Source organism: Notothenia rossii (genome assembly GCF_949606895.1).
Source record: "Notothenia rossii genome assembly, chromosome: 8".
NCBI classification, from domain to species: Eukaryota; Metazoa; Chordata; class Actinopteri; order Perciformes; family Nototheniidae; genus Notothenia; species Notothenia rossii.
Genome location: NC_136906.1, coordinates 3,400,873 through 3,415,233, shown reverse-complemented (window position 1 = coordinate 3,415,233; position 14,361 = coordinate 3,400,873). Strand labels below are relative to the sequence as shown.

Sequence of the window (14,361 nt, the reverse complement as noted above, 5' to 3'; positions counted from 1 at the left end):
TGAAAATGTTTTTTAAACTTGATTATAATAATAAAAAATGTCTGAATTTGGGGGATTGTTGCTTATAATTAATGAATGCATATATCTGGGCAAAAAATACACATGAAAAGTCATGAGATAAAAACAGCAATTTGAGAAAAATCTGTACCACTTTACAATAAGACTACCCTTACATAGTTTGCATACATCAACACAGGCTCACTATTTGGCAAGATGACTAAGCCTTGGCTACTTAGCAACATAGACTAGCAAGAATCAACTCAGTGAACAACACAGGATTCTTACTGTCATTAAAAACCTGGACAGGCCCTGGAGAAGTTATGGAAAACAATATTTTTTCCCTAAGTTTTGAAAAGTCATGGAAATGTAACTAAAGTTGCGTCAAATATAATGTATATGTTATCTAATCGCCGAAATAGTAATACTATAATGATAATACATACTGTATCGTATAGTAATGAAACGTAAAATGGCATTTAACTGTCGAGGTGTTTTGCTGGTGAGAGATTTGAGTTGCTTTAGCGCAGGGGTCACCAACCTTTTTGTCACCGAGGGCTACTTTAAGGGTACTGACAGCGCCGTATAGACTGACTATCTATACTATATTATATATCTATATATATTATATATCTATACTATATCTATATTCTATCTATACGGCGCTGGGTACTGAGTAATACGAAGGGCTACTTGTTTGATACAAACTTCCTGAATAACATAATTGCGGTTCACCTTTAATGATAATATTCTTATTAATAATAATCAGAATACATATTAATTTACTGTATGTGAAGGACTGTCTGATCACATGTTAATGTTAATTATTCCTCACAATAATTATTAACAATGATTTACCATTGCTATAGCAACCCCATTGTTTTCTTATGAAAATGCATCTATATTTATACACATTCTCGCGAGATCTATCAGGGGTCGTTGTAATGCTGCGTTCACACCGGACGCGACTTCGCTCTAATCGCTCAGTTTCACCGCTGCTGCCAGCTGTGTTTACTCGCATCATTCAAACAAGACGCGCTGGCTCGGGAGCTACAACTACAACAAAATGAACATATTTTACCGTGATTAAATTGTAATACACGTTTCTAAATGATGCCGAAGTAACAACATACTGATACCGCTTAGTAAAAACCATGAATTAATGCTTGACAAGTCTGCAGACAAGACGGCAGGCGAAAAACCTTTTAAAATGCTTGTTTTCTGAATGGAGATTGGGTCGACCAGGCTAAGCTAACGTTGTATATGCTCATTCCACACTCATAACAACGGCCTACAGACATAAATAAACCAGCGACTGTATTCGCCATGACACAGACAGTCTGTGGTTTGTACTTGTTTAACTTTTGTCCAGTTTCTGAAAAGATATGAGGAGCTGTGATCTCTGTTTGCTAACTGCTAACAGCTAACTGCTGATGTTTTCTGGTTGAACGTCAGTGGCAGGCTGAGATCCTCACCACTGGTGGGTGGGTGTGTGTGTGTGTGTGTGTGTGTATTTGCGGTGTGGTGATGAGGCCCATGATCGTAGCTGCTCATGCTTGCTTGTCTCAGCTAAAGGTGGAACGGAGATTTGAGTTCAACTCTGAACCTATCTGGGGTCAGAGTTCAATTTCACGCACCAAATCTCCATTTCACTTACATATGTACATACAAAATGTGTGCTTTTAAAATGTTATATTCAATATTGTCATTTTAAAAATTAAAAATCTATTCAATAATTTTTTTAGACGGAGCTCCATGGTGACTTGTGCTATTTTTAGAACATGCACGGCGACCAATTTCCCCCCTGCGGGCGACTTAGTGCCCGCGGGCACCGCGTTGGCTACCCCTGCTTTAGCGTGTAGAAGCTAGTAAGCCTATTTGATTTGTTTTAGATAGGAACAACATGTTTCATATGCAGACCTTATTTTTGCTGTTCCATGTTAAAATAAACCATGTTCAGTGGTGCCGCTGAGAAAGAGTAATTGTTTTGGTCATGGAACATTAGGTAAAGGTCCTGGAGAAGTCATGGAAAATCATTGGTGAAAAAGTGTATGAACCCTGACAACAGATACTGGCTGATTAAGGAGACGAAGTAAACTAAGTAGCCTATATAAGACTTATAAGCCTATATAAGACTTAGCAACCTTCAGATAAATGTGAGCTCACTATTTGGCAAGATGACTAAGCCTTATATTGGCTACCTAGCTTACTTCGTCTTCTTCATCTGCCAGCATCTGTTGTTCACTGAGTTGATTTCCCCCCCCCCCTTCCATCTTGATGCTTCTTGGCATCTCTTTATGACCATTTGTTTATGAGTTAGTAACATTTATAGTTGCCAAAAGGGAGCCTTATTGTAAAGTGTGAAACAAATCTCCATTTGTTAATGAGTTACTACGTTTCTAATAAGGCTTAGCAGTACAGATAAATGTGGGCTCACTATTTGGCAAGCAGCCAGTCACAGTTGCCCTTTTTATCTCATGTCTTATAAAAGCTTATTAATGATTTACAACCTAATTAATAAATGAATTACAAACTATTCGAAGACACTTTATAAGGGTAGTCTTATTGTAAAGTGGTACCCAAAAATCTGAGCTTTTGAGAAGAAAAAAAATGATATATAAAGTCAGCGTTATGAGACAAATGTCCAAATTATGAAATACAAAAGTCATAACGAGTAAAAGTAGAAATGATGAGATTAAGAGTCAAAATGACACATATTTATGGGATAAAAAGTCAATCATGAGATCTAAAGTGGCAGTTATGAGGTAAAGAAAGTAATAAACACTGTCATAATGATGAGAACTGCGTAAGGATTTATAAAATAAGTAAAAACTATTAAATAAAAAGTAAAATATAAGATTTAAAGTCAAAGTCACAAGATTTTGAAATGAAAAGAGGTTGAAATTATTAAATAAATAGTCATAAATACGGGATAGTGATGAGATAAAGAGTTCAATTATGAGATCTAACGTCATCATTACAAGATAGAAAAATCGAAATTATGAGATTAATCGAAATTATGAAGTAAAGATTCATAATTATGGGATAAAATGTCAGTGTTAAGTGATAAAAAAGTCGAAATTATTAGATAAAAAGGTGTGACATGAGGTACCTTATGTAGTAACAAAGAAACGTGTCGTTTTCTATTGTAAATGTACAAAAAAGTATTGATATTGTTCTATCTAGAATGTCTTCCATAGTTTATTAGGACGGTTTGTCCCCTGTATAAATGTCATTCCATGAGGACCGAAATCCACAGATCTGGGATCAGCTCATCCGTCACAAGCATCCAATGAAAAAGCAGAACGACTGTTAAAAACCGAGTCAGGAAGAGTTTCCATGAAGTCTCATTCTGCCGCGCTACGGAGATATCGCGATACCCGCATTACGACACTTCCTGTTTGCTTCGTGATTTTTTCAAACGGACCAATGAGAAGAGGCGGCTGGATGCTTATGCTCAAATGGACCAATCAGAGGGCTCAGTTTCAGTAATTTAAAGGTCTGTGCGGCACTTTTCGAGTATTACAACCTCCGAGCGAGAGCCAGGTAAGAACGTGTCTCCTACTTATCAAGCCTTATTAAAAGAAATGTCATTTTATCCTTGAAAAAATACAGTTTTGCATACTTTTATGTGGTTTATTGACGATATTACCAACTGTAGCTGGATGTCAGGAGTTTATTTTGGTGTCAATCCGTCCATATGCTTGACATGAGGCAGCTAAAAGTGATTTAACCTATATTTCTTTGCAGGAAAAACCACTTAAAACTTCATTTTTACTGCTGCTAAACTTCCCTGTCACCTGCAAACATGTCTGCTCCGTCATGTGAGAACGCCGACCGTCTGAACAAATTCAAGAACAAAGGCAAAGATGCCAATGTGAGTTTTATTTCTGCGACATTTTAGCTTCTTAATCCACATATTTGAAGTTTAAATGTGACTTTCAATTGACCGTAAATGCAGGAGCTTCGACGCAGGAGGGTGGAGGTGAACGTGGAGCTCCGAAAGGCGAAGAAAGATGACCAGATGTTCAAAAAGAGAAATGTGGCAGTGTTTCCTGACGAGGCCACTTCCCCTCTGCAGGAGAGGACCCAGAACTGTCAGGTGAGCGTTTTAAAAACATTTTAAAACAAATGAAACGTTAAATATATTGTTCCAGATGGTTTTACACGACTTAAATGTGGTTTTATATGCAGAGGATACAAGAAAACCGCATTTATAATGTTATAAAAAGCCAATAATGTAACTTTCGTTGTAGTTTAATCTTTGAAAATGAAGTGTATTCTGCTCTGTGCTTCTGATCTGAGATCTGTTAGTTGAGGAATGTAAGGGGTCGGTTTTAACACCACAGACCCCACCCTTAAATCACTTTAGCATGTACTATAAATGCATTAATGTCTTTGTGAAACTCCCTATATGTGTTTTTTTATTTAATCAACATTTTCAGCAGTCCTATTCAAAATGGTTGCCTACTTTCTTCTGCTGATTAGAATCAATCTGACAAAATGGAAACTTATGGTTTGATAATGTTAAACAGAGGGATAGGGATATTGTGCTTCACTGGTAAAATGCTATTGTATTAGCATGGGCTGAACAGCATTATAATCTATTCTAACAAATATATATTCTTCTAAAAGTTGTTAAATTAAAATAGGCTGGGGATTTATGTCATAGAAATACATAGACCTCCATAAATACTTTTTATTACATGTACGTTTTATCAAATTCTCAACCGCCTACTTGTTTCAGCTGTATCTACATCACTGCAGCCTAATGTATTCATTTGACCAAGGTACAAATTAGATAATGATGAGTAACATTACATGGGATTGTAACTTGGAGGCGTTCATGTTCATATATCCTCTTTGTTGTTGGCTGTATCTATCATGTTTCTAGACAATGTAGCTGTTAGGGGTCAGGAGAAGGAGTTGTTGGTTTTGATCTTCCCTGTATTGTCCTCCTGCCAGGCGTTCAGACAGTGGACGGTGGAGGAGATCCTCGCTGGAGTGAACAGTGGAGACGCAGAGACTCAGCTGCAGGCCACTCAGGCAGCACGGTAACAACAAACACATTTATTATTATTATATATAAATAAAGCTTTCGTTTCTACCTGAGAAGTGTGTGAACTCCCCCATAGTGATCAAGTCTGACAGTCTCACCTCCTCTCCTCTCACTCACCTCCTCTCCTCTCACTCACCTCCTCTCCTCTCACTCACCTCCTCTCCTCTAACTCACCTCTCACTCACCTCCTCTCCTCTAACTCACCTCCTCTCCTCTAACTCTCTAACTCACCTCCTCTCCTCTAACTCTCTAACTCACCTCCTCTCCTCTCACTCGCCTCCTCTCACTCGCCTCCTCTCCTCTCACTCGCCTCCTCTCCTCTCACTCGCCTCCTCTCACCTCCTCTCCTCTCTCTCACCTCCTCTCCTCTCACTCACCTCCTCCCCTCTCACTCACCTCCTCCCCTCTCACTCACCTCCTCTCCTCTAACTCACCTCTCACTCACCTCTAACTCTCCTCTCACTCACCTCCTCTCCTCTCACTCACCTCCTCTCCTCTCACTCACCTCCTCTCCTCTCACTCACCTCCTCTCCTCTAACTCTCTAACTCACCTCCTCTCCTCTAACTCACCTCTCACTCACCTCCTCTCCTCTAACTCACCTCCTCTCCTCTAACTCTCTAACTCACCTCCTCTCCTCTAACTCACCTCTCACTCACCTCCTCTCCTCTCACTCGCCTCCTCTCCTCTCACTCGCCTCCTCTCCTCTCACTCGCCTCCTCTCCTCTCACTCGCCTCCTCTCCTCTCACTCGCCTCCTCTCCTCTCACTCGCCTCCTCTCCTCTCACTCACCTCCTCTCCTCTCACTCACCTCCTCTCCCTCACTCACCTCCTCTCCTCTAACTCACCTCCACTCACTCACCTCCTCTCACTCACTCACCTCCTCTCCTCTCACTCACTTCCTCTCCTCTCACTCACTTCCTCTCCTCTCACTCACTTCCTCTCCTCTCACTCACCTCCTCTCCTCTCACTCACCTCCTCTCCTCTCACTCACTTCCTCTCCTCTCACTCACTTCCTCTCCTCTCACTCACTTCCTCTCCTCTCACTCACTTCCTCTCCTCTCACTCACTTCCTCTCCTCTCACTCACCTCCTCTCCTCTCCTCTCACTCACCTCCTCTCCTCTCCTCTCACTCACCTCCTCTCACTCAACTCCTCTCACTCCTCTCCTCTAACTCACCTGCTCTCCCTCCTCTCCTCTCCCTCCTCTCCTCTAACTCACCTCCTCTCCCTCCTCTCCTCTAACTCACCTCCTCTCCCTCCTCTCCTCTAACTCACCTCCTCTCCCTCCTCTCCTCTAACTCACCTCCTCTCCCTCCTCTCCTCTAACTCACCTCCTCTCCCTCCTCTCCTCTAACTCACCTCCTCTCCCTCCTCTCCTCTAACTCGCATCTCCTCTCTCCTCTAACTCCTCGCCTCCTCCTCTCCTCTCACTCACCTCCCCTCCTCTTCTCTAACTCGCCTCCTCCTCTCCTCTAACTCGCCTCCTCCTCTCCTCTAACTCGCCTCCTCCTCTCCTCTAACTCGCCTCCTCCTCTCCTCTAACTCGCCTCCTCCTCTCCTCTAACTCGCCTCCTCTCCTCTCTCCTCACAGGAAGCTCCTCTCCCGGGAGAAGAACCCCCCGATCAACCAGCTGATCAGCGCGGGTCTCATCCCGAAGTTCGTGTCCTTCCTGAGCCTGGTGGATTGCCCCCCCATGCAGTTCGAGGCGTCCTGGGCTCTGACCAACATCGCCTCGGGGACCTCAGAGCAGACGGCGGCCGTGGTGGAGGGGGGGGGCATCTCCGCCTTCATCGGCCTGGTCAACTCCCCCCACCAGCACATCAGCGAGCAGGCCGTGTGGGCGCTGGGGAACATCGCCGGTATTTATGAAGCCATCTTTTTCACATTCTATCTACAGAGGTGGATTAACACGAGGTAGCTTGAGTACAAGTAGAACTTTTAGGTATTTTTATTGTATGCTAATACTTCTACTGCGCTACATTTCAGAAGCCAGTATTGTACTTTTAGCTCTACTTATCAGGGTTCTTACGGTCATTGAAAACCTGGAGAAGTCATGGAAATTAAAAATGCTAATTCCAGGTCCTGGAAAAATTATGGAAAACAATATTTTTCCCAAAGTTATGAAAATGTAACTAAAGTTGCATCAAATATAATTTATATTTTATCTAATCGCCAAAATAGTAATACTATAATGATAATACATACTGTATGGTAATGAAACGTAAAATGGCTTTTAACTGACGAGGTGTTTTGCTGGTGAGAGATTTTAGTTGCTTTAGTGCGTAGAAGCTAGTCAGCCTATTTGAGTTGTTTTAGATAACAACATGTTTCATATCCAGACATTATTTTCCTGTTCCGTGTTAAAATAAACCATTTTCAGTGGTACCGCTGAGAGTAATTTATTTGGTCATGGAAAATGAGGTAAAGGTCATTGAAACTACATTAGTGAAAAAGTGTATGAACCGTGACTTATACCAGATGTGATGAAAACATTGACGCATAAATTATTATAATCCAGTTATTAAATATAAATGATTCTGAAATGGGACATGACACATATCAAATACTTTCACTTAAGCCAACTCTGTGTATTTGACACGTCTTCCAAAAAGTCGAACCTGGTTCCCAAAAATGTAGAAATGTCTCATATTCTATACATCAGGCCTTCCTTTAGTATCAAGCAGGTTTTTAGCCTCTCAGATTTTCTGGGTTGGTATCGGTGGTATTACTTGCAGCTGTATGTCTTCTCATCTTGTTGGTCTCTCCTTGTGTTAATGACCCGTTGTCCGTCCCCTCTCTCAGGCGATGGCTCTGCCCTCAGAGACCATGTGATCAAACACGGAGCCGTCCTCCCTCTGCTCAGCCTGCTGGCCGTGCCCGACCTCTCCGTGCTCACTGTGAGTGCTTTAGTCATCTGATTTATTATCTGACTTGGTTTGTCCATTCATGTACTTTTCTTAAAATAGGAACTAATGTCCTTACAGGCAGTTTAAAGGGGAAAAACACCTTATCGAATTCCCTAAACACATTTAAAAGAATATATACTGATTATTCTACATAAGTATTTCAAGAAAAAAAAAAAAAACAGCCGAATTAATTATTACAAAATTAAGTTTAAAATCATATTCACCATAATAACTTACATTTGAATCCACTTTATAGATTTAAACATCCACTGAATTAGATCTGGTGTATAATGACGGATGCATAGTAAGAGGACTTAAAAAGGAACACATCAAATCCAAAAAAAGTATAAATATACGAAGTAAAATAGCAATTTGGGGGGAAAAAGTGCACTTTATCAGAATTTAAAGTATGAAAAACAATGTTTAACAACAGAGGGTGCTACATAACACACTTTCAGGAAAAGTCACGGACTGGGAGACTTGAATATTTTATTGAAAAAAAGCTACATACAATCAGAAAACAGCTGCGGGTAAAATGGACCCGTTGGCATTTTAGTGTTGAAAAGTCAAAAGTATGACTCTTGGCTCGGTCTGAAAATGAGCTCAGGTGAAACGTGACCTGAGTTCAGATAACTGAGCCTAAAGTGTCCAGGCGCATTAAGCTTATTTCCTGCTCATTCATTGGCAGAGCGATAAAACCCATGTGCCGACAAAAGCATTGAATAATCTACAGTAGCTCTTAAATGGTGTTCACCCATGTTAGAGCCAATTAGGATGTACCTAGTCGATCATGTCGTTGTCATGCTGGTCAAACATAAATCTGGAATTAAAGTATGAAATATTTAAAAAGATCTCATTACAGTTAAGATATTATCACTTGTGCTTTTTCCAAAACGTTGTAACGTTTCAATGTGAACACACTGAATGTAAATTGCTCCAAGTTCGTCAGACCTATTAGGCATGTTTGATATTCACTGATTGCTCATCATCATATTGATGGGTAAATAAAGTGCCTTGAGCACCAGGAAAAGCGCTATATAAATCAAATGTATTATTAAAATAAATAAGGCTTAAAAAAAAGTATGAATATACGAAGTAAAATAGCAATCTTTCAGAATTGAAAGTATGGAAAAACACAAGCAAATGATACATGGTCATTCCCCTCTGTCCCCACTAGAGGGCGCTCTGACTCGACACTCCTCTCTCAGCAAACGGCTCTCTTATATTCTGAATAAGTATTTATTTAAATATTAAAGTATTACGTTTAAAAATTAGTTAATTGAGAAATATCAAATTCAACATAATTGGTAATATCTGCTTTTATTGAGAATCAGACTTTATTTAGTAAGAACCTTACACATTAACAGAGGAATTTATTTGTAAACCAAGAGCAAATATACAAAGAATAACTATTACAAAAAAAAACTATTACAAGAAATACCGTTTGAAGTACAATAGCAATATGACTTATTATTCAAAAAAATGCAATGTGTGCACTTTCAGTCATTCTCCTCTGTCCCCACTAGAGGGCGCTCTGACACAATGCCTCTCATATCAAACTAACCTCCCCTCTCCCTCTCTCTCTGCAGGTGAGCTACCTGAGGAACGTGACCTGGACCCTCTCTAACCTCTGCAGGAACAAGAACCCGTCCCCCCCCCTCGCAGCCATCCAGCAGATCCTGCCTGTGCTGGTGCGTCTGCTGCACCACGAGGACCGGGAGGTGCTGGCTGACGCCTGCTGGGCCGTGTCCTACCTGACGGACGGCTCCAACGACCGCATCGAGGTCATGGTGCAGACCGGGCTCATCCCCCGCCTCGTCAAGCTGCTCGGCTTCGAGGAGCTGCCCGTCGTGGTGCGTACCAAACCTCTTATGTGGTGTTTTCATTTTGTATAATCGGGAGGAAACGAATGAGTGTGTGTTTATAGCGTCGTGGACAGTCCCATCAATCAACTGTCACAGAACACCGTAAATGGGGCAGCGAGAGGAAGGGGTCACAGCTCTTGCATGTTGTAGATTGACCCTTTTTTAGGAGCAGTAAGAAAATCAACATTCAATTATTTTATTTGTTTCAACCTAAAACATTGATTTAAGGAAATCTAAAATGATTATGACTGACTTTGAACTTCAGATGAACGCCTTCTGTCTGCATGACACGATGTGTTGTTCATGTGGTTGCAAGTAGGAGTAAAAAAGAGATTATTATGAAATATGTAAAGTGCCTTAGAGCATTTGGAAAAGTGCTATTCAAATCTAATGTATTATAAGATTTTTTTAAAACTGATTGTGAGATTTTTCAAATGAGAACTTAATAATTATGATTTTAAAAAGTCAAAACTATGACTTCATCATCGTATTGATCAATAAGGCCACAGTGCTGACCTCCAGCGCATTATGAGATTTAAAGATCCTGATATTTTGAAATGAGAGAAGTTCATACCTATGAAGTCAAAAGTATGACTCATTCGGCTCGGTCTGAAAATGAGCTCAGGTGAAACGTGACCTGAGTTCAGATAACTGAGCCTAAAGTGTCCAGGCGCATTAAGCTTATTTCCTGCTCACACATTGGCAGAGCGATAAAACCCATGTGCCGACAAAAGCATTGAATAATCTACAGTATTTAATCGTTGGGAAGTCAGATTGGCTTTGATGAACATGTGTGCTGGGAAATAGGGCTGCACGATACGGGGAAATAATCTAATTGCGATTTTTCTGACAGATATTGCGCCCCCGCAGCCCGAGCTACGAGTGAAAGAACTAAACTTACATGAAACCTCCGTTGGGTTGCTTTAAAGTCAAGCTTCAGTTTGAGATTCACCCTGTAATAGAAACATGTGATGGAGCATTACTAACCTGACTCAGATGGTTTCACCAAACCATCTAGGAGAGCTCCATTGGAAGCCATTTGGAAAAGTATTTCAAGTGATTGGATCAATCTGTCTATCATGGGCCACTTCTGAATGGTTAACAATGGCTGGTAACACACAAGAAAAACAAACCCTATTTTTTACTTCACACTTTTACGACACTTTTTTCTTTTTGACTTGCAAAATTATCTTTTAAATTGACAAACATCATGTGTGTAGTAATTTGTGGCACAATTCAAACTGGATTGAAAGATAGTCTTTCTCTCTCCATTGACTTCAATACATAATTCTTCCGAAATAAGGTCCCATGGAGCTCCACCGGAAGGGGAGGGACTTCGTCACTAGATAGATAGATCTTTAAAGAAAGCTGATTGTGAGATTTTAAAATGTGAACGAGATAGAAGTTCAGAATTATGATTTTTATTTTATTTAAGTCAGAAAATATGACGATCATCATAATGATACATTGACTGTCCTCTCCCCCCTCAGACCCCCGCGCTGCGAGCCCTGGGGAACATCGTGACGGGGACAGACGAGCAGACGCAGGCGGTGCTGGACTCCGGAGCCCTCGCCATGTTCCCCGCTCTGCTGCGCCACAAGAAGGCCAACATCCAGAAGGAGGCGGCCTGGACGCTGTCCAACGTGACGGCCGGCAGGGACTGCCAGATCCAGGAGGTCATCGACGCCGGGCTCGTGCCCCTGCTGGTGGACGTGCTGCTCCGGGTACGTTTAGTTAAGGGTTTTTATTAAGCTCGTTATTGGTTGCTTCAGACTGAGCTACCTGCTGCCCTATTGTTTTTTTAAATATGATAAAGAAGCATAAAACAGAAGTTCAAGATTCAAAGGTTTAGTTGTCATATGCACATAGCTAGTGATAACCATATGGCTCATCATCTCCGTCTCTTTTCTCTGCAGGGTGACTATAAAACCCAGAAGGAGGCGGTGTGGGCCATCACGAACTTCACCAGCGGGGGGTCCGTGCAGCAGGTGGTCTACCTGGTGCAGGCCAACATCCTGGAGCCGCTGCTGAACCTCCTCTCCTCCAAGGACAGCAAGATCGTCCTCGTCATCCTGGACGCCATCACCAACATCTTCATGGTGAGTGTTTCCGAAACACAACAGTCTTTAAAAGATCCATAGAGTGGGATGTGAACTGACCCTGAAGGCAGCGTCTCCTGGTCCAATGGGATTTCTCCCTGGGATTTTGGATTATGTCAGAAAATAATCTCTGTAAAAAACGTTTATGATATTTACACGTTTAGTTCAGCAGGATAATCTCCACATGTTAACACCACTTTAATATTTCTGAAGTAAAAAGCTAACGTTAAGCTATAAAGGAACTACAGCACGGTCACATGACTTCACGTAACCACCGCTAAGCTAAAGGTGGCTAATGTTGGGCTATAAAGGAACTACAGCACGGTCACATGACTTCACGTCACCACCGCTAAGCTAAAGGTGGCTAATGTTGGGCTATAAAGGAACTACAGCACGGTCACATGACTTCACGTCACCACCACTAAGCTAAAGGTGGCTAATGTTGGGCTATAAAGGAACTACAGCACGGTCACATGACTTCACGTCTCCACCGCTAAGCTAAAGGCGGCTAATGTTGGGCTATAAAGGAACTACAGCACGGTCACATGACTTCACGTCTCCACCGCTACGCTAAAGGCGGCTAATGTTGGGCTATAAAGGAACTACAGCACGGTCACATGACTTCACGTCACCACCACTAAGCTAAAGGTGGCTAATGTTGGGCTATAAAGGAACTACAGCACGGTCACATGACTTCACGTCTCCACCGCTAAGCTAAAGGCGGCTAATGTTGGGCTATAAAGGAACTACAGCACGGTCACATGACTTCACGTCTCCACCGCTAAGCTAAAGGCGGCTAATGTTGGGCTATAAAGGAACTACAGCACGGTCACATGACTTCACGTCACCACCGCTAAGCTAAAGGTGGCTAATGTTGGGCTATAAAGGAACTACAGCACGGTCACATGACTTCACGTCACCACCACTAAGCTAAAGGTGGCTAATGTTGGGCTATAAAGGAACTACAGCACGGTCACATGACTTCACGTCTCCACCGCTAAGCTAAAGGCGGCTAATGTTGGGCTATAAAGGAACTACAGCACGGTCACATGACTTCACGTCTCCACCGCTACGCTAAAGGAGGCTAACGTTGGGCTATAAAGGAACTACAGCACGGTCACATGACTTCACGTCACCACCGCTAAGCTAAAGGCGGCTAATGTTGGGCTATAAAGGAACTACAGCACGGTCACATGACTTCACGTCTCCACCGCTACGCTAAAGGAGGCTAATGTTGGGCTATAAAGGAACTACAGCACGGTCACATGACTTCACGTCACCACCGCTAAGCTAAAGGTGGCTAATGTTGGGCTATAAAGGAACTACAGCACGGTCACATGACTTCACGTGACCACCGCTAAGCTAAAGGTGGCTAATGTTAGGCTTGATGGCGTTTAGGCGTCTCATTTAAACACGTTGCCGCCGTTTTTTTAATTCACCAGTACGGTAGTATTTACGGACATATTCCGTGGTAGAATCTTTTTAAATCTCTTCAGCTTGTGTTAACTACTGACATATTATAGGATGACAACCAAAAATACATTCAGGAACTGCTAAAAATGACAACTAATTTCCGGGCTTTAGGAGTCCTTCCTGCATAATGAGTTAACATCGTGGCTCTGAAGTAACATTTATGCATGTTTTCCTTCCAGGCTGGGGATAAAATCGGCGAGTCCGATAAGCTGAGTCTGATGGTCGAAGAGTGCGGAGGACTCGACAAGATCGAAGCTCTGCAGAGTCACGAGAACGAGATGGTCTACAAAGCTTCCCTCAACCTGATCGAGAAATACTTCTCTGACGAGGTACGTCTCTTCTTCAAACTGATTTTAAATTAACCTTTTTTTACACCTATGACTCGTCTTAACTTGATGTTTCTGTTGTTAAAGGACGAGGTGGTTCAGTCTGTGGTTCCCGAAGTGACCGATGACGGCTATGCGTTCCAGATCAGTGAAAACCAAAGCACAAGTTTCAACTTCTAGAGACTTTCTGATTTCCACTTCTTCTCTACACTTTACTGTTCCCTCCTCTCCTGTTTGTCTCCATCTGTGGAGGTTCCTGTATGTGTTGTACATACCGTTTTAATGTGACAAAACATTACTGTAAATAAAGTTGTTTGTACCACTAGCAAGGTTTGTGTTTACTGACTTTTGTATTCATTTTATATATTTTCTTTTTCTTGGGTTTACATATTATTATTTCATCTTAAATATTTTGATTCTTCAGGGGGTCCGCGGGGTCTTAAAGTATTACAAGTAGATAAATCAATTTAGTGAAAATTAAGGCTATTAAAGGGCATTTTCCAAGGTGTTTACATTTTGTAGCTTGTTTCCAATAAGTATATCCAAAGAGGTTGTGTTCTACAGTGTGCCTGAATGTAATCATGGCGTAGGTGTGTAGTGTGATTCTGTGTAGTTTATTTATGGCATCCCGTTGG

At 41.8% G+C, this 14,361-nt stretch overlaps 2 protein-coding genes across 2 annotated transcripts in view; one reads left to right on the top strand and one right to left on the bottom strand.

Annotated features, from left to right (window-relative positions):
* The window catches only part of LOC307016330 (phosphoinositide 3-kinase regulatory subunit 6-like), a 492,324-nt gene that overhangs the window by 372,875 nt on the left and 105,088 nt on the right, over window positions 1-14,361 (bottom strand). The gene's annotated exons all lie outside the window — the stretch shown is intronic.
* kpna2 (karyopherin alpha 2 (RAG cohort 1, importin alpha 1)) lies at window positions 3,430-14,051 on the top strand. The gene is made up of 11 exons (XM_079642557.1): window positions 3,430-3,543; window positions 3,748-3,874; window positions 3,959-4,099; window positions 4,963-5,051; window positions 6,648-6,916; window positions 7,860-7,954; window positions 9,553-9,816; window positions 11,319-11,552; window positions 11,745-11,927; window positions 13,580-13,729; window positions 13,814-14,051. The coding sequence occupies exons 2-11, from the start codon at window positions 3,806-3,808 to the stop codon at window positions 13,904-13,906; spliced, it is 1,587 nt and encodes a 528-aa protein (XP_079498683.1). The 5' UTR covers window positions 3,430-3,543; window positions 3,748-3,805; the 3' UTR covers window positions 13,907-14,051.